This window comes from Molossus molossus, unplaced genomic scaffold, assembly GCF_014108415.1.
Source record: "Molossus molossus isolate mMolMol1 unplaced genomic scaffold, mMolMol1.p scaffold_m16_p_13, whole genome shotgun sequence".
In the NCBI taxonomy this organism is placed as follows: Eukaryota; Metazoa; Chordata; class Mammalia; order Chiroptera; family Molossidae; genus Molossus; species Molossus molossus.
The window spans coordinates 35,645,115-35,665,896 of NW_023425348.1; the positions used below are offsets into that span (position 1 = coordinate 35,645,115).

The following is a 20,782-nucleotide window of genomic DNA, read 5'->3' on the forward strand; positions in this document are numbered from 1 at the left end:
AGTTTCAGTTTTGCAAGATGAAAAAGTTCTGGAGATTAGTTACATATCAGTGTGAATATACTTAATATCACTAACCTGGACACAAAAACGGTTAAGGTGGTAAATTTTATGTGTATATTACCACATAAAAACAAAATTCTTTTAAAATAGCCTTGGCCAGTTTGGCTCAGCAGTTAGAGCATCAGCCTACAAACCAAAGAGTCATGGGTCAGATTCCGGTCAAGGGCACGTGCCTCGGGTGTGGTTCGATTCCAGGCCCTGGTAGGGTTGTGCAGGAGGCCGCCGGTCAATGTGTGTCTCTCACATCGATGTCTCTCTGTCTCTCTCTCTTTCTCTCTCCCTCTCCCTTCCTGTCTCGCCCTCCCATTCTATCTGAAGATAAATGGAAAAGTGTCCTTGGGGGAGGATTTTTTTAAAAAAAAAAAGCTTTAAAAATGGGAGTAATGATTTGTTTATATTTATTCTACAATCATGAAGTGGGATTGGTGATTTGAGTTCAAACGGGGGCCTAGCTCATGGAGTGGTGTTGGGAGTTGGCTTATGCCAGAGTAAGGAGCTTGAGCTCTGTCCTGTGAGCAGGGGGAGCCACTGAAAGATGTTAAAGAGAAGGACTTTGTCAGTGTGTGACTCAGAAAGGCCCCGGTGCAGGCCTTTTTCCCAGAGGGTGGATGGGAAAGGGGCAACCACATGGCAGTCTAGCCAGTCCAGAGGCTACTGGAGGCCAACTTATAGCTGATGAGAATCTGATGTGGGCATATCAGTGGGCAGGTTAGCGGTATGTGTGTGGGGGGGTAAGGATGGATAAGATTCAAGATATAAATCAGACTGACTCAGTGATTTATTGAACTAGCAGATGGTGGGGGGTGAAAGAGAGGATGGAGTCTTACTGGCTCTTACTTTTCTGGCTCGGGTAACTGAATAGAGAGTGCCTCTCAGAGAGAGAATTGAAGAGGGGGAGGCGGTGTGGTGGGTAGATGGGCTGGGTAGATGCCCAGGCACTGTACATGGCATATGTGTGATATTATCCTACTCCCTAGGAACACGCAACTGACCAAGAATGAATGCTAAACTAGATCCATGTTTCTGAGGCAGATGACCTTCCCAAATCATGCACAGGGTTAAGAAAACAGAAGGATGGTATTTTTCATTTCACTGAAATGCTCTAACCTCATTTTGTGGTGTGTTCTCTCTCAGTGAGATGTTTTCTTCCAAGCGGCTGATTCAGTTATCAGACTTGGGCTTCATCACCTCATTGGAGTTGGAGAGGGTTTGGTGATGGTAGAGACAGGATTCAGATTTAAATGATCTGAACAGGGTCCCAGCTCTGATGCTCATTAGTTAGGTGGCTCTGGATAAATCTCTGAACTTCTCTGAGTGTTAGTTTTCTCATAAGTAAAATGGAGCGTCATGAATAAGAAGTATTGCAGTGGAAGAAATAGATGAATCCTTTGCAGACTGCAGTCGAGATATTATTAGCTGTATTTTTTGTTTGTTTCTTTGTTTTGAAACTAATATTAAGCCTGGAAGATGGTAGAAAACCTCTCCAGAAAATACAAGTCATGATAATCAACTTCTGAAAAAGAGTGGACAACAAATTGAGTTGCCAACCCTTCTTGTTACTGTCAGAGTATAAGTGAGACTGTGAGCCCTGTCACCTTAAAAATGAAAAAAACATAGGCATGATTTTGGAAGAACACGTTGTTAGCAACCTGACATGATAAAATCAATGATTGGTGATAATGATAACAGGGTACTGGGATAATGTTAAACATCACAGGTAAGCTTGAGATGACAGTATGACAATGTTGGGATCCCTGCCCATAATGTCCCCATATCATTCCCAGGGAACCAAAGCAAAGCAAACTAAGATTTTACTAGCTGGGTTGTGAGTGGTACGAAGAAGTCTTAGGAGAAATGATTTCCAGTAATTAACATGACCAACACCGTCTTGCAAAATAACTTGATCGTCAGTTCTCCCCAGAAGGGGCTGACCTATGTCACCTGAAAAGAATGTTCTCACATAGATAAGTGGGCCCATTAAGTTGTTTACTGCTTTGGATCAAACAGTTCTTAACACACACGTGCCACTACCTACAAGCCACCTGTGTTACCACGCGCCACTTGGCACCCTTCTGGGGCTCATAAATAGAGCTAGTGCTTTGTCAGGTGAAAACAGTTCATCAGTGTTGGTCGGTATTGGTGGTTGGTTCACCTTTGCTTGTGCTTGGCCTGGTGTGTGGTGACCACCGAAAGAGTCTGCAGCAAAGCCTGTTTGGTGATGTCGACAATAGGTACACACTGGGTCCTGCAACTGAGTTGGCCTAGGAAGTACAGAACGGTACCCTTGGCAAACACTGATGCTTGTTTTCTTTCTTGCCTTTTCTCCTAGAAGTATCGCTATCAAGATGAGGACGCTCCGCATGATCATTCCTTACCTCGACTAACCCACGAAGTGAGAGGCCCCGAGCTCGTGCACGTGTCGGAAAAGAACCTGTCTCAAATAGAGAATGTCCACGGCTACGTCCTGCAGTCACACATCTCTCCTCTGAAGGTCAGTCTGGTGGCTTTGAGAGCTGGTGGCAGTGGTTCGTCTGCTTTGCCAAGCGAGATGTTTGCTGGCCTGGAAGAAGGAGGCTCTTTTAGAAACACGACTGTGGAAAGTGGTTGCCGAAGGGTTTCTCTGTGGTTTTGAGGCTTTACCTGGAACACCCGACATGGGGTGGTTGTTCTTGCGATTGTCTGCATGTCTGGAAAATCCACGTAGGTGCTGAGAAGGGGCTAGGGTTAGCCAAGGGTGAATAATTTACAGGAAAATTAAGCTAACCTCAGATTTAGAAAGCCCAGGAGCACATCCAGTTTTTGTTCAAATGCTCTTTTTCTATTTCTATTCCTGGTCCCAGTTAAAACAATGGAAATAAATATAACATGAAAACACCTTCGTGATTTCCTTACGTGTAGATGAAGACGGAAAGTGTGTGAGTTGGTTCATCAGCACCTGTATTTTATCCTCTGGTTCTTTCTGGTGTCATTCTTTTCTAACACTGTCTACCTTTTTCACTTAATTTTAAGTGATTTCTTGATAAGCAGTATGTTAACAAGAAGGGACAATTAAATGAGAGGAAGGATTTTCTGTGCTCCTTGGTTGCAAACTAGTCTTCCTCTTTTGTTGCTGATGCTGTGGGATCTTGTGCTTTGAGTAAAAGCTTATGTGTTGATTAAAGTTAAAGGAAAATGGAACTAGAGCCAATGATGTGATGATGCAAGAGAACTGAAGTGAAAAACAAAACAACAACAAAACTACCCAGTAACCTAGGTGATAGGTAAAGAATGTTTTATTTTGTTAGCCAGATCATTCATTCTAGCAGGGCATCTATATGGCTGTTTTGCAATAAAAAATATAGTCCTAGCCGTGATGCTTGTTGGGATCTTATCATACTTTCCAAAATACCAAAGCAAGGCTAAGTTATGTTTAATATACTCCCACATTATGGTACATTTTAAATACCCTGGAATCCTAAAAATATATCATCAAATAAACTAGCTCTAGTTACCACCACTTAATTAAAATATTAGGCTAATTATAAAATGTCAGCAGATATTTTATAATATGAAAAGTATGTACATATGATGCCTCTGGAATTGTTTAGTTCTTCCCAGAGTGTCTTTGGAAATCCCTGAAGCACTGATGGAAATGGGTATGTTTACCGTGGAGAACAAAAGATTAAGGGGACAACACGGGCGCCACCCAGAGGGCGGGAGCAGCACCACTGTGCATCAGTAACAGAAAAGTTTATCTGTGGTCATTCTAAGACCAAACTCCCGCAAGTTCGAGCCACCCCCAACATGCTGGAGTTCCCTGTCCCTGGAAATCTCCCGGGCCTGGATGATGACCACTGGGTATTGCAGAAAGGACTCCTTCAGCAGGCGGGTGTAGTAAAGCGTCCCTAAAGCTCCACCTAAAACTCGGAATCACTCGTTCTATTCCGTGGTCAGACCCTTCTCTACAAACCCTTCCATTTTTGCGAACAAATGCTTATCCTTATTCTGTGTGCTGACCAATATACAAGGAAGGCAGAGCTGGGAGACTGGACAGCATTGAGAGTGCTAAAATTTCAGTTCTTCACTTTTTTTTTTTTTTTTTAAACAAGTTAAAAGGACCTCCATGTTGCCTCCCTTCCTTTCTTCCTGCCAACATGGGTGTCTCCCTTCCTAGTACTTTCTTTTAAATCAGTTCTAGAGCACAGCTCCTAAAAGCTGAGCAGGATAATCAAGGTTAGTCGAAAGCTAGCCTGGTTACAGTAAAAATATGTAACAAGCAATAAAAGCATGATACGGTCTTCACTTTGTATATTGTGTCTCCAGCATACAGATGACAATATAATTATCTGAACATCTACTTAAGGCCTCATTTGGAAAATGTCTATTAGGGCTGAAGGCAAAGGCTGCTTTCTGTGAAGATCGGATCTCAGCTGTGAAGGGCGATTTCCTGTTCTACCTTTATCCATTGCCTTCCAGAAATTTGAGTTTTGTCTTCAACTTTGGTGGTTTTTCTTAGCTTAGGTTTTCAATTTCTCCCTTCTATCTTATTTTTTATTCTGTTCTTAAAAAAAAAAAAAAAAGTGGGTTTTATGGTTTTTGTAAAGTGGTGTTTTTATAGAAAGCGGCTCATGTCAGTTTTAAGAGTAGCCACCTGTGCATACTAAACCCCTGATGTGAAACATGGATGTTGGAAAAGGTTTTCCCCTCCCTTTGGACCCACCCTCTCAGTGGTGTGAGTCCCACAGTATTGTGAAGAGGGTGAAAAGGAGGGTTTCTTCCAGGACTTCTGCACCCAGGCTGTGAGAGAGCTACTCTGAGGCCAGGACTTTTCACTCGTGACTGGCTAGCAGTGTGTTTTATACTAAACAAGATATATTTTTAGATTGTCTTAATGAAGAGTTTGTGTGCCTTTCTTCTATCAACAAAAGCAAGAGGGATAAAGGTGCACAATTTTCCCAGGGGGTAAAAAAAAAACAAACAAAAAAACCCCACAACTCTCTAATGTGTAGAGCTGTCCAATTTCATGGTGTAAATACGCCCATCATGGCTGATTTCAGGCTACAAACGTGAAGCTACCGAATGTATTTAGAAAGAGGGATGCATGAGGTTCTCATCAGCCTGTAGAAGCACAGGGCCACACTGCCAGGCTCAAGCCACAGGTGTTTTATAGCAACAGGACATATGTCCTAATCAAGTTGTTAAGGGGTTATTATATTATCCCAGTTCTGGTGTTTGGAAAACCTGCCATGATTCAAATATAATGTGTTCTTTTCTCATAAAGAAAATCTAGCCTATTAGAGTCAGGGATGCTAAGAAGGTACTAATTCTCCGTTCGAGCTGACATATTGTCAGACTCGTTGATTCGTCCATCTGTCTGGTGCTCTTGGGTCAAGCACTAAAAGGGGGAAAGAGTGAGGAGGCAAAGCACAGAGACTGGCCCTGCATCCTCGTCGGGACACACTGGCTCAGGCATAAATCAGCAGTCTACACGTGGCGTGCCTAAGCAGAGGGTGAGCAGGCTGGGTAACCGTTTAATGTCGTATTGAGCAGCCGCTGCATCATTAGCTGAATAATCTCACTGCCGCAGGTTCGGCCATCGTTTCTTCCATCCTCTCATATCCCTTGAAGCCTGGGTTCTAAGATGCATGTGCTGTCTGGTGTGCACCCGCTGCCTGGCTGATAGATGGGCCGGCTTAGCTTGTTTTCCTTAGAATGGCTTTGGCCAATGTGAAGTATGGGGATGGAAGGAGAAATGCAATTTAGCGCTCCAGTCAAGGGAATTTGTTTTCCTGGCCTCAAGATGAGAATGCTTTCTCTTCAGATGCTACCTAGAATCTTCCACAGAAGTAATCGGCCTATAATGAAGCAGGATAATTTTTCTTTTTTAGTTTAGGTCAATTCAATTAATATTAATTGACTGTTTACTTATGTGCATTATAATAGATGATAGGAAAACAAAGGACAATAAAACATGATTATATATATATATCACTTTCCTAGGGGACCTAAGTTCTAATTATTTGTTACTTACTCTACAACACGAATTCAAATACCCAAAGCTTAGATACAGTGAGACCCCAGGCATCTAGCAGAGTCCTCTCGGGGAAAGAGAGGGAGCCGGGCAGGCTGCTTTATTAAGAATCTGGACATTAGAATACCTGGGTTTTAACCCTTGGTCTTTCATTTATTAGCTGTATGACCTTAATCAAGTTGACCTCTCTGTCTCAGGTTCTGCATCTGTAAAATAGAGGTAATAATCGTTATCTCATGAGATTTCTGTACTAACTGATACAATACATGTGCACTACTTAGAAAGTGCCTGGCACATAGGAAGCACTCGCCAAGTGTTGTTTCTGATCTTATTATTATCATCAGGCAGCTACCATGACAAATACCTTAAAATCACTTATTTCATTTACCTTATTTTATTGCTAAGATATATTATGCCTGATTTTAAAATTAAATAGTTCTCTTCAACCACAGAACGAGTCAACAGGATTTCAATATTTTAACGAAGTTCTCTCTGGATCCAAAGCCTGTATTCTGTATCACTCTTGTGATAGAGAATCACCTTATTCTAAATTGTTCTGCTATTTTTAAAGAGATCTGAGATTTAAGTTTTTAAATTGATTTATTTGGAGAGAGAGGGAAAGGGAGAGAGAGAGATAGAAACATCGATGTGAGAGAGAAACATCGATCTGCTGTCTCCTGCACATCCCCCTACAGGACACGTGCCCTGACCAGGAATTGAACTGGGACCTCTCAGTCCATGGGACGATGTTCGATTCACTGAGCTACACCAGCCAGTCTAAGATTTAAATTTTTATTCATCGTCTTCATGTGTGTAGAAGTTGAAGTTCCTTTTTTTCTTAGAATCTTTTCTGTAAAATTAAAAAATATATATAAGGAAATGTTTAAGACGTTTAGTTTTCCCACTGAGAACCATGAAGAGCGGTGATGGACAGAAAGGAAACATCATGAGTAAACAGAAGGAAAACAGGTTCTATCTTTGAACTAGTTTAGCCCACCCAGCAGAAAACTCCCAGCGGGTTATGTTCCACTCCCATGACGAAGTATTGGGGGACGAGTTGCCTTTTTAAAAATCCTTTGAGGTTGTAAGATTGTGTTTCTGAGCAAGACAGACACACTTTGTTTTGAGCAATTGAAGAATTTTTCACATTGAGGAACACTCCTCACATTAGGTGCCTGTGTCATCAAAGAACCGACCGAAGTCCAGCCCAAACTCTCATGCTTCTCCTTCCCAGGACCCAGCAAGATCGAGTTCTGTTGTATTTTAAAGTGTTCTTTCTATAGTGCTTAATTTCAAAAACCATCTCAATCATTTTCAGAAATAATCAATGTAGAAGTTACATTGTTGAACCATCAATCAATAAATGAATAAAGCTACTCTTTATGCCCTAGCTCATGTTACCATGACATTTGTTAAACCAGAAATCTAAGTGGTTGTTTGAATTCTACTTTTATTCATAATCATTACTTTTGTTTTATTTTAATACATTTGCTATTTGTATTACCATTATATATTAACACCCTCAAGATGAGGGTCTATGTTGGTTTTGTTCAATGTACCCTCAATTCTTTAACAAATACTTGTTATTTTTATCCTCACCTGTGGACATTTTTGCATTTATCCTCAGAGCAGAAGGAAGAGAGGGGCTGAGAGAGAGAGAGAGAAAGATCGATGTGAGAGAGACACATCGACTAGTTGCCACCCACATGACCCCAACCGGGGCTGGGGACAAACTGCAACCGAGGTACGTGCCTTTAGCAGGAACCGAACCCGAGACTCTCTGGTCCACGGGCCAACACTCTAACTGCTGAGCCCAACTGGCCAGGGCACAAATACTTGTTTTTAAAATTAATTTAGATATTAATTATTTGTAAGCATCAGTATTTATCTTCTGGGAGGTTGTTGACTAATAGACATGAAGGCACGGTCTTCTCGTTTTCCCTGTCATCCTCGCCTCTCTTACCTTAATTATCATTGATACAGAGTTTCATCAATTTTAAACTTGATATTTTCTCATATCGGAAATCCGGATGTGTCCTAAAATCAATAGTGTCTTGCAGTTAAATTTGGCAGTATCTCCGAGGGTCCATTTAAAAAAAGGTGTTTCCTGTATTCAAAGCCATCTTAGGTTTAATGACTGTTTACAAGGAAGATTAAAGCTCTCTTTCTACAAGGAAGATTAGATTGGTGTGAAAGGTTTTGATCAGATAAATATGATTTTTCTGTCTTATACTTCTCATTGAGAACATAATAAACAGTTCTGGGAAGTTTTACTGGAAAATTAGAGTATGGGAGGGTGGGATAGACTTCTGTACCCTTGAACAACTGGGCATTTGTTGAATATATATGGGGAAACATGGGTGAGTCTGTAGGCAGTGCAGTTAGAGAAATTACAGGGAGGATTGCTCGCAAATGAGTCGGTACACAGACCTGCATACGGGAAAGATCAAGTGTACTTTGTTTTACTGACTGGTTTCTTCCCTGAGTTTTCAGACCTGCTCATAAGAAGGTATGTTTTAGCCAACCCTGCAGAAAGTAAATCCTCTTCCTCCATGAAGCCTTCCCTATGAACTCGTCCCTGACTCCACCTGATCATAACATTGTATGACACGTGGAGTTTACATAGTTAGCTTCTTTATACACACATTATTCTGTTTTTCTAACTAATTTTTGTGGAGCCATATATTGTCCTTTCTTCTAGATACTCCATTTGTCTTGCTCTTAATAAATGCATAAGCGCCTATGAAATGGACCTCATTTTTCTCTTGCCTTTTTTTTTTTTCTTTTCTTTTTTCTCTGTTGTTGACATCAGCAATGAAACTAGACCAGGGTGTCCCTAAGTGCATCTTGGTGGGGTTTTGTCTTCATTATAAGGAAACTAAAGGGAGGAATGCTGAAAACATTAACTTGTTGAAGGATTTTCCAGAGTCTTTAATATGATAATATGCAATATAAACCTCTAAGATGGGAACATGGTTATTACATAGTATTTCCTAAATATATTAATCATGGAACCCTTAAAAAAAAGTTATTTTTCAGTTGGGCACTTTTTTTTTTTTCTTTATTGATTTTAGAGAGGAAGGGAGAAGGAAAGAGAGAGAGAAACATCAATGAGAGAGAACATCAATTGGCTCCCTCCTGCATGCCCCCGACTAGGTATCAGGGAGCACAACGTGGGCATGTGCCCTGCTGGGAATCAAACAGGTGACCTCTTAGTACATGGGTCCATGCTTAACCACTGAGCCACACCAGGCAGGCGATGGGGTGCTTTTCAAAGTACTATAATAGACTATGGCTAATCCAACCAATAGAAAAGCATAACATAAAAATGTATTCTAGCCTGCCCTGGCCAGTTTGGCTCAGCGGTTAGAGCGTCGGCCTGTGGTCCAGAGAGACCCGGGTTCGGTTCCCGCTAAGGGCACGTACCTTGGTTGCAGTTTGTCCCCGGCCCTGGTTGGGTCGTGCGGGTGGCAGCCACTCGATGTGTCCCTTTCATGTTGAAGTTTCTCTCTCTCTCTCTCTTTCTCTCTTTCCCTCTCAATCTACCTGAACAAAAAAAAAAAAAAGAAAAAATATCCTCGGGTGAGGATAAAAAAAAAAAGATGTATTCTAGCCCTAAAATCCGACTCAACCAACTCTTATACTTGCAAGCTATGTGAGCATTTTCAAGATATTTAACTTTCTTAAGCCTCAGATTTTTAATTTGTAAAATAGTGGCATTCTCTCATCTTCTATGAAGTTGAAGTGAGAAAAATTTATACAAAAGTTTTAGCTCAGACCTTTGCCCCACCCTGTATATTTGACTTTATTATTCATGGAGTCCTAACCATCAATTTTTTAAAATTTAGTTTCTTCCTTTGCTGTCATATTGCTGTTAGCAATGTTTTTTTTTAAAAAAAAACTAAGCTGATTTTGCTTTTAAAAAAAAAGAAAATTAGTAATTTTCAAAAAGGTAAAATGTGGTCTTTTCTGTCCCTTGCCACTAGATGGTGGAAGTAGCCGAGTTGATGGTTTAGGAAGCATCTGGTCTTAGAGAAGGAACTGAGATTTATAAGGCTAAATTGAGAAGCTTTCAGTTAATAAAAACGTAAGAAGGATTTAGCAGACATTGTCATTCTGGTGAATAACGCATTTTGTTCCAGACCCAGACCTTGGTGAGAGGAACTGGTTGAGTGAAATACGGCCTTGACAGATGTGTGCTGAATCCAGGCACAAAAGCTCCTGGTCGAAATTTTATGCAAATGAAACATTTCTTGCTTCAACTCTTATTAATTGGAAAGCTATTAACCAATAGCGTACTTCAAATAATATTGGATATTTAAGCCAGAAGTTGGAAAAAGGAAAAAGAAAGTGGTAGACATAGGACCTACCACAGTATCTCACAATTCAAGAATGCTCTCTAGAACTAGCCTGCCAAGGATTAATGGTTTCCCACCATAGCTTTTGAAAGATAAGTCAGTGGAATGGCATCCAGTTCTCCTATTTCTCTCATCTGGGTAATAATTATAACAACAATAATAGCGAATTTTCTCTAAGGAATATTAGGCTGTCATATATATTAAAGGCATAGTGATTTTTTGTTTAAGTGAAGGATGTTTGTAATAACTCTAAGTAAGTGCCAGTGGTGATTATTTGTACCTGCAGATATTCCTAAAAGATTAACTCAGTTACACACAGAAGTTCTCAAGACTGCAATTTCACTACTGCCAAGACTTGCTATAACACAAACCTCACAGAGGCTGCCCATCAGTACAGGATGCTTATTATTACTGTTGTTGATACTGCTGCTATTATTGGTGCCCTAAAATGATACAAAACTCCTATACCCCTCCCCATGAAAAAAATTTGAGTTATAACCTTTGTGTATTTGCGATTTTTTTAAATTAGCAAGGATATATAGAAATTGTTTTCAATCTCATGAATAAATTTACAAAAAGTGTTGACATTGATTGGGATGTAGATTTTTTAACTCTTTCCCAGCTAATCCAAAAATCTAATAGCTTATTAATAGTGGAAAGCAGATAGGGTTTAGTATCAGACTTACTTGCATTCAAATTCTGGCTATTTTGCTCTCTAGATGTGCCTGTTGGTAAATCTACTGAATTCTCCCATGTTGTAAATAACAATATAGAACTTACAAAATTATGGTATTGGTTACTTGAGATGATACATGGGAAGTCTTTAAAATGCACTTGGTACCTAGTAGATGCTCAATAAATGGTAATTTTATATAAAAAATGGAAAATGTATGTGTATGCAAGAACAAATCTGGATTTAAGACTAATCAATCATGATCAATCATGTGCACTCTCAAAAAAAATATGATACTTGTTGTCATGTCTTCACACTTGCTGTGCTTGAGAGAATGTCTTTACACCGCAGAACACCTGCTTCCCAGCTAAGCAAGGGTACATTATCCCAAATTATCCTTTAAATGAATGTGAATGTCACCCTGGCTAGTTCAAACTAAGTGCAGCAAATTAGCTGGGGACATGACCAGGTTTTGAGTGGTCCAAACAGACTTACTAAATCATTAAAACACACATACACACACACACACACACACACACAACATTTTCTTTGTGGCTAGTTATAGAGGATGGTGGAATATCTGTGAATCACTCAAGGTGGCTACTTGGAGAGGAGCATTGATTTAGATATATAGTTCCTGATATATTGATTTAAAAAGTATTACTTAAAAAAGTTAAAAAGCATTGCCTCATAGTAACAAGTTGATATGTAGTAAGCTTTGAGTAATAAAATAGAGATCTTTAACAAACTTATTGAATTTCTATATTAACCACATTAAGAATCTAGAAATATTAACACATGAAAATGAAACCAATATTTGTTCTATGTCTAGCAATATATTTATAATCATACTTTACTAATTTTAAATGCAGATCAAATTCCAATTCTCTAAACTCTAAGGGATCCTGTAGCATCAATCATATGGTATAATTTTGTTCTTTTGAAATCAAATCTCTGTGTTCTCTTCAACACAGATTTTGGCTATATCAAGAGTATTTGTTCATTTATAGTTCAACAAAACTAGGTTCTGGGGAGAAGGTGTGAGGCAGCTGGTAGGGTCTAAAATATAATTTCATGTATTTTTCTTTCTTTGTGTTTATATCTACTCTATGCTTTCTGCATAGAGACTGTTTTAGGACGAATAATAACAATAAAATGTCGTATTTATTGAATTTCTAATATATGCTGACACTATTCTAAATGCTTTATGTGTATTGAGTTATTCTATTCAATTCTCACATGAGATAGGTTTCCTTATTATTCCCAATTATGGACAAGGAAAATGAGCATGCACACAATTAGAAAAACTTTTCAAAGTTCAGTTAGTTCTTTATATGGGGTGTGAGTTCAGCTGGTCTGACATCTATGTTATTCATCAGCAAATGGGAATCGTACATTTTTAAAACTAAAGGGGGCAGTAGAAATGATCAAATCCAGGATTTTCAACCTGCAACTGACCCATTAGAAGATATGGAATCAGTTTACTTGGTAATTTTAGATAGAATAAAAGAACAGAATAGAAAATACGAACGTACAGACAACTTTGCTTCAGCTTAGTGTGGGTGTGTTTGGTTGTGTCCTGCTCACAATGTAAAATATATTTCTTACTGTGATCAAGGTAAAAAAAAAAAAAAAAGGAAGCCACTAATCTGGTCCAACTTCCCCATATCACAAAAGAAAGTGTGGTGAGGGGAAGAAAACTTTTGGTTCAGAAAAGTTAAATGATTCCCTAAATCATACTGGTCAGAAATGGCAGAGACTGAAATTAGAAACTTGACAGTATTAACTTCTGTTATTTTCTCTGCTCAGCCTCTGTTGTGGCTCCCATTACTACCAATTAAATTACTTAAACCAGTGGTTCTCAAAGTTGGGCATGTCTCAGAATCACACAAAAGCCCAGCCCCATCCTATTTTACCAAACCTGAGGCTCTACATTTTGATTCCCTCTGTGGGTGACTTTGTTACACACTAACTTTGGAGTACTGCTGTCTTGAACTCCATGTTGCCCCAGCATTTATTCAATGATTCTCATGTATGTTACCAGAACTTTGCTTAACACCATGAGAAACAATGGAAGTGGTTAGAGAGCATCTCTCCTTATAAGGAACTTAAATTCTATTAGGGAAATCAAGATGTGAGAGTATCATTTAGTGAACAGAAACTATATAACTAAGAGTTTATTTAACCTATGTAATAAGTACAAATGGTATTTCTGGAGGCAATTATTAAATTATTCTATAGTCATATACAAAGGAAACCCTATAATACCTAAGGTTAAATAATTCTTATTTAAGAGAGAATGTTTCATGAGAAATCGTGGTAGAGAAAGTTGAGTTAATCTCCCCCCATGCACAGAGGAATTCCAGTGTCAAACCACTGGATCTGAGCCCAGTGAGCACTCCCGGGCTATATTCCCCCAGGCCAGCTGACTCACCACACTCACTCCGAAGGCAGATGATCTGTTCCTTTTTTATTGGCAGAACATTGAGGGTGCTACAGCCTATGGCCAAGTTTGAGGTTGGTCACAGGTAAGTTCATTTAAAATGTATTCAAGAGGGTCTTAACCAATTCCCTTTAACTGTCACACTAGTGAAGAACAACCTCCCCTAGCCCCATCTTGAGGCTCATTAATCCATAGGGCACATAAAAGTCATGAGTCTGGTGTAAAAATCAGCTTGAGCCCTGGCCAGTTTGGTTTAGCAGTTGGAGTGTCTGCCTACGAACCAATGAGTTGTGGGTTCGAGGACACAGTCAAGGATACATACCTCGGTTGTGGTTCATCCCTGGCCCTGGTTAGGTCATGCAGGAGGCAGCCAGCCGATGTGTCTCTCACATTGATGTTTCTCTCTCCCTTTCCCTCCCTCCCTCCCACTCTATCTGATGATGAATGGAAAAATATCCTTGGGTGAGGATTAAAAAAAGAAAATCAGCTTGAAAGTATAGTGGTTGCACTTCGAAACTGGTGCTCTAGTGATATTTTTGTTTTTATCTCCTCATGATATATGTCAAAGAATTTAATAAGTTTTTTTGTTGGTGGTTTATTTTCTCGGAGAATAAAAAGACATTTATATTGTTAGCTTTTAATGATCAAAAAGCAATATCAAACTTAAATATAGCATTTCTAAATATAGGTTTTATTTCCTTTATGAGCAATTAAAGCAGAGCTGATATTAGCTAGTCAACTTATTCACATGAATTTGAAAAAGGAGCCCTGAGCTTATCATTGGTTAACTCTGATATCACTCTATGTATTTGTGTGATTGCTGTTGGGACAGTGTTATAAAACCAGATTTGAAGGGCCCACATCGGAGAGGCCGATCTACAGTGAGGCTGTACTGTATATCCCTTGCCAGGGACTTCATCAGCGCTGCTGGGCGGTGTGGGCTGGTTGTCAGAGTGTGCCATTTGGGAAATCACTGAGCCTCTCTAAACCTCGTTTCCACATTTGTATATCAAAGATAATAATCAACCTAGTGCCATTATTAAGGTTAAAGAGATTTTTGTTTGTCAGCTTGAATTTTACTACCTGGGCTTGCAGCACCCGTTGCCCCCGAAGATTCCTGGGGCTGCCTCCACCTTCCCTGCCTGTTTCTCTAGTCTCCGTTCCCCTTTCTATGCTCTTCTCATCCCCACTTCGTAGAGTGATCACTGGGGAAGGAATCAGCAACACAAGATAAAGAAGTAGGAGCTTGGGGGTTCGGCATACAGTCAGTTCAAGGAGTTGTCAGGACGTGGAGTTTTCAAAAAAGTGTAATTTGGGGCTACATTAATGGAATTGTCATATCAAGAACAAAGAGATGTTAATTCTGCACTGTTCCAGAGTGTGGCATTAGGATCTGAGGAGCATATTTCAGGGTGAATGGTAGAAAATTTGAGTGCTTCCAGAGAGAGACAAACAGGCTGGTGAGTGGATTAAAACCATGTCAAATGAGAACATCAAAGGCCCGAGTGATGTTCTTAGGGAATAGACTCTGCTCAGGGACATCATAGTTCTGGCTTCAGACTGTTTACCAGAGGCAGCTATTCTGTATATTTTCTGTAGACACCATGACCTCTAGAGTAAACATTGAGTAGACAAAGTCTATGTAGTAGTTTTTCGGGGGATTTTTTTGTTTGTTTTTTAATAAAGCTGTCCAAAGACAGAATGCCCTGCCTCATAAGGTATTGAACTTCCTGTCACCAAAGGTATTTAAACAAGGGAAAATCCTCACTGACATACTGTAGAGATGATTCAGCTATGAAATAGAACATTGAACAACAGTATGTTTAACCTTTTTGAAATTATGAGCCCCTTTGAAACATTGACAAAAACCATGAGTCCTTTTCCCAGAAAAACAAAGTATCTTTGTGGGTGTATGCCCACAGAATTTTGCATACAATTTCGGGAATGATATGGATCACTTAAAGCCCATCTATGGTCTCCTTAAGGATTACAGACCTTAAGAATTTCTGGGTGGAATGAATCTCAAGCTCCCTGCCATCTCTGAGAACCAGTGGTCGTCATTTCTCTGCATCACAGTTTCTGCCTTAATAAGGAATGCTTGTCTTTCTCAAGAAATGTTTTGATTTTTAAAAAATGTTTTTATTGTTTTTTGTTTGTTTGTTTTGTTTTGTTTTTAGAGAGAGAGGAAGGTGGGGAGAGAGATAGAAACATTGACCGGCTGCCTCCTGCATGCCCTCCACTGGGATTGAGCCAGCAACCTGGGCATGTGCCTGACGGGAAATCAAACCAGGACCTCTCAGTCCGTGAGACAATGTTCAACCACTGAGCCACACCAGCTGGGCTCAAGAAATCTTTTGTAAGTGTCAGAAAAAATAGGAGGCCTCGGACCCAGCGTGTCATCAGGTTCAGCTGACCCCAGGGCAGCCCAGGGCAGAGCCCCTCGAGTTCCTCCCGACCAGAAGGGGTGTGGGCGGAGGGGCTTCAGGAGAGGCCGCTCAGCGCAGAACTTCTGCGTCTGATCCTGGTCCTCTCAACGTTTCTGATGTACATTCCTAAGGCAATTCTCTGTGTTTATTAGTATCATAAGCTTTTACCAGCTACGCAAGCCCAACACTATATTTTGCCTCTCTGAATTCGCTTTTAACTGTCATAAGATTGTTTTCTCCATGCCAAATGGAAGCTGCATCCTAGCATAAAAACTTATTTCAAATTGCCCCATCAACTGGCTGAAATGATGATGCGTTTTCTATAGGGTTCAGGCACAGAGGGTTTCCGATTATGTAGCTAGACTGTTCATGGAAATATCAGTCATAAAATGTGCACTGGATATTTATTTGCTCATCAGGATCACAGACGTGCACTTGAATGGGATTCCTCCTCTTTTCTCTGTACCATTAAGATATTGATAGGTTCAGAGTTGCTGGATTTGAAATTTTAAGAATAGCTAGCTCATAACATTTCGCTTTCTGCTCCCAGGGCAGGGTGAGTTGCTTATAAATCAGGCTGCAATTGTGATGAATTGGATGTCTCCAACTCAATTAGCTTAATGTGGGTAGGAGGATTTCCAGGTTTTGCAGCCTCGGCCTTACTAATCCTCTCAGCAGACTGTTATATAAAATGTGACTGTGTATTAATGCCTGAGTCTCAGAGAAACATGGTTGGTATTTTTCATTTCAGTATCTAATGTCATCCTGTATTTCATAGCTTTGATTTGAATCCGAAGCCCCTGAGTGATGGTTCTTAACATGAATTATATCGTTGCAAACCTTACCTTGTTATCTTTCTGCCTTCTGACCAAGTTAAGAAAGTAGCCTAAGAGAATTGTGGTTGTCACTGCGTGGCTTAATTGGGGGAAAATTTCTCAGCAATTTAAGGAAAACTGCAGAAGCTGGAACTCTTCCTCTGTCAAGTGAATGATCAGATGTGATGGGCCCCACAAAGCAGACCTAGACAGTGCCAAGAGCTTTCAACACGCTCATCAGACTTTGGTAGTGAAATTTGTTGGAGAATTGATTACAGAGTTGGTTTGCTTTTTGTTTTCTTAAGGAGAATGTATTAGGGTCATGAGTAATGCTTGTTTTAAAGAAAATACCTTAGATTTAAATGTTTATGCCTAGGAATATTATTTGATGCCTTCTCCATATTATTTATCTGTTAACATTCATTAGCTGACTTATTATCCTATGTGTCTTCTTCTTCACCTCCATTCTTGTTCCTTCATCATTAAGGGCAAGGACTTTGAAATGACACCCTCCTGGTTTAGTTCAAGTTCTTCCAGAGCTCTCTGTATATGACCTTGGACAAGTCATTGGTCTCCGTAGGCTTTGCTTTTTTAAATTGATCATATGATAATATCAGTAACCACTTTATGGAGCTGAAATGAGAATTTTGTGAAGTTGAGCACAATGCTGCTGAGCTCATGGTAAATTAAGGTTAAGATTGTTGTTAAACGTTGTTGTGGTACCTACTTTGGGACAGGCACTGCGGTAGGTACCACACAACGGGTAGCATGATGAATGGGACATAACCCAGCTGCCTTGCATTCATATGTGGTATTTCATGGTTGACAGGATGCTCTCACATATCTCCTTTCGTGAGCACAATGACTTCATGCAGTAGGTGGCCAATCATTATCACGCCTTTCAGGGAAAGGATCTGAGGCCACATGAGAGTAGGCAATTTGCCCAATCTAAATTCTTTTGCAAATTCACATTACAAGCATATTATGCATTCATTATGTTCTGCCTGGTGCAAACCTCTAGAAAGGCAAAGATAAATGAGAAACAGTCCCTGTTCTAAAGGAGCTCAAAGTCAAGTGCAGAAGGGAAACAAATACATAAGGTTAAAAATCCGAAAGCACACAGGACAGAGTTACTAGTAGCCTTTTTCCTCCCTCATATTCTCTCAAACCTGATGTTTTTGAGGCACTACCTTCTAACAGTTGGATCTACTTTGCCTGCAATATTCTCTATGCTCCTAGAAGTTCTGGGTAAATATTGACATTGTGTACTCAGAAATCTGAGAGCCGACGGAAGTTCCCATGCAGAAAAGCTGCAGAGAGAGGAGCACACCACAAAGGGACAAGGGTGCCCCACTGGGAGGGTGCAGCCAGAGCTATCTTTATGGCTTTTATGAAAAAAATGCCTTTTGCCTTCGGAAATGCCACCTGGCCTCTTGCCCTTCTCCCTACGTGAGAAAGAGCAGCAGTCATCCTAAAGCCCTTTGCTTGGCTTGGCTGAGAAAAGAGCTTGCCTCTGGACTCAGAGGGAAAGGCAGAGACTCCAAAACAGCTGGTTTTTCCTTGTTGGGCGGGAGCAGAATTTAAAACAGGCCAGGCCCACTGCAGCTCTGGCCACAGCCGACTTTCTGCAGATGGTTGCCTGTTAGATTGTTTGGAAACTTGCTTCACCTCATCCAAGGGCCTCGTTCGAGGGCATGCAGGGCTTCCCCAAGTTGGAGAAACAGGCAGTAACCCTAAAGCCTCTCTCTTGCCTTGGCTGAGAAACCCAGAGAGCAGACTCGCAGGCTTTGGGGCATGTAGAACTCAATGTGAACCCCAGCTCTGTCTTTTGCTGAGGGTATCACAAAATGATTCTGAGTCTCAAAAAATTCATTTTACCTCAAAGGGTTGCTTAAGGATTAAAATAGTTTTTCTCAAATTTTACCTAATTATAAAAAACCATCCTTTAAAAAAAGAATCTATACATAGGGCCCATTTAGATGTCACTGCACCAGAATTTCCAGCAGGGGTCTGAACGCCTGCGTGCATATATCTGAGATGGTTTTTATCCTTGGGGAAGTTTGGGAAACACTGAGAAATAGTGTAAAAAGAGCCAGCACAGTCTGGCACTCAGGAGGTCCACGAGCACTTCTCAGTGGTTACTTTATCTATCACTGAAGGATGCTGTTGATGTGAGCATTTCCATAAGCACTGGACTGTTCAGGTCCTAACACTGTTGTCTGTTAGCATACTACTTAGCACTTTCGTCATTGCCAATCTAAGTTATTAAATTAGATCACATAATGAAGACTTCTTTGGAACTTACTAAGTACTGGCATTATGCCAGACGCTGTAGAAGAGACAAACTATATATAAACCCTGATATAATCGGAAGTATAAATGCCATCATTAATTTTCAATAGTTCCTGAAGGAGGTATTCATCCAATTTGGAGTCCAAAGAAAAGGTACTATTTGGACTGACTTAAGGGTAAGCAAACTTTTCAAAGTTTGTGTTTATTTTTTTATTCATACATTTATTCATTTTATTCAATTATTCCTTCACTAGATTGAAGGGAGAAAAGTAGTCTAACTTTAAAAATATTTTAAAAGTCAAATTTATAAAAAGAAAAGTTTCCACCCTTGACAGCAAGAAACTATAAACTGGGGGTTGAAATCTCCTCTTAATGCATTATTTTTCTGACACACCCATCAAGCCTAGTTGATAGATTATTATTATTATTATTATTATTATTTTTACATAGAGAAAGTCTTCTGAGAAAGACCTATTTTTTTTTCTTCTGGAGTACAGTTAGTATTTACTCAACTATTGGATTCTAAACATCAAGGAAGGAGATATTCCATATAAGATGTTTTTCTGATAAATTAGGTTTGTTCTTTAAAGTGTTACTAATTACTTACCAGTTTCTATGGGAAACTTTCTAAATGAATTACTTGGCTTTTCCAGTCTTAGAGATTAGCAAACTCAAACTGTTTTATTATTCACTGTCAATGTTATGAACATACTTTATTGCACTTTAATAATAATTTAGTGAATGTTAATACAATTTCTATTATATAGAGCTACAGAGAACAAAAGATGAAGAAAACATGTCCTCCTACAATGAGTGACTGCCGAATGTCATAATTATCTGTTCATAACACAAATAGCTAGCACTTAAAAAGTACTTATATGTGCCAAGTTGTATATTACCTGCATAGGAAAATTATTGCTCACAATTCTATGAGGTTAGGACTATTTACTCCCATTTTATATCAGAAAACAGAGCCTCAGGCTATGTGACTTCTTTAAAGTCACACAGTCGGGTCAGTAGCACAACTATGGCTTTGTTCTGTTCTGCTTTGAGTTCTTGTAGTTGTTTAACGCCAGTTGGAGCCAAATCAGGAATTCTGGTTCTTTCATTTATCGCCAGCATGATTGGGCAAGATACTTATTTCTGAACTTACTTTCATTTTTATAACATGTGATTAATATGACCTTGAGAATTCTTGGGTATTAAATTAGATAACACATTTAAAAGTGTGTCTAACTTGCCCTGGCCGGTTTGGCTCAGCAGTTAGAGCATCAGCCCACAGTGCAATGAGTCATGGATTCAATTCCAGTCAAGGTCACGGACCTTGGTTGCGGTTCGTCCCTGCCCTGGTCAGGGTTGTGCGGGAGGCAGTCAGTCGATGTGTCTCTCACATGGATATTTCTGTCTCTCTCCATCCCTTCCACTCTTTCTGAACAAAAATGAAAAAAATAGCCTCATGTGAGGATTAAAAATAAAAAGTATATCTAACTTGGTACGTGGCACATAGTAGTTACACATCAAATGTTAGCTTTTCTTTCCTATTTTGTCTGATTAAAGTAGCATTTCTTTGCACTTCCAGAATGGCAGCTTTACCTTATTCTATTTTTTTGTTGTTGTTGTGAATTCTCATGTGAGGGTATTTTTTCCATTGCATTTTAGAGAAAGTGGAAGTGAAGGAGGGGGAGAGATTGAGAGACAGAGAGAA

The 20,782-nt window shown here is 39.8% G+C and overlaps 1 protein-coding gene across 1 annotated transcript in view; it reads left to right on the forward strand.

Moving 5' to 3' along the window:
- Positions 1-20,782, forward strand: part of DLG2 (discs large MAGUK scaffold protein 2) — a 1,351,614-nt gene that overhangs the window by 385,147 nt on the left and 945,685 nt on the right. Inside the window, exon 2 of the mRNA XM_036258408.1 lies at positions 2,390-2,551. Within this exon, the coding sequence (XP_036114301.1) occupies positions 2,390-2,551 (162 nt within the window). The remainder of the gene's footprint in view (positions 1-2,389; positions 2,552-20,782) is intronic.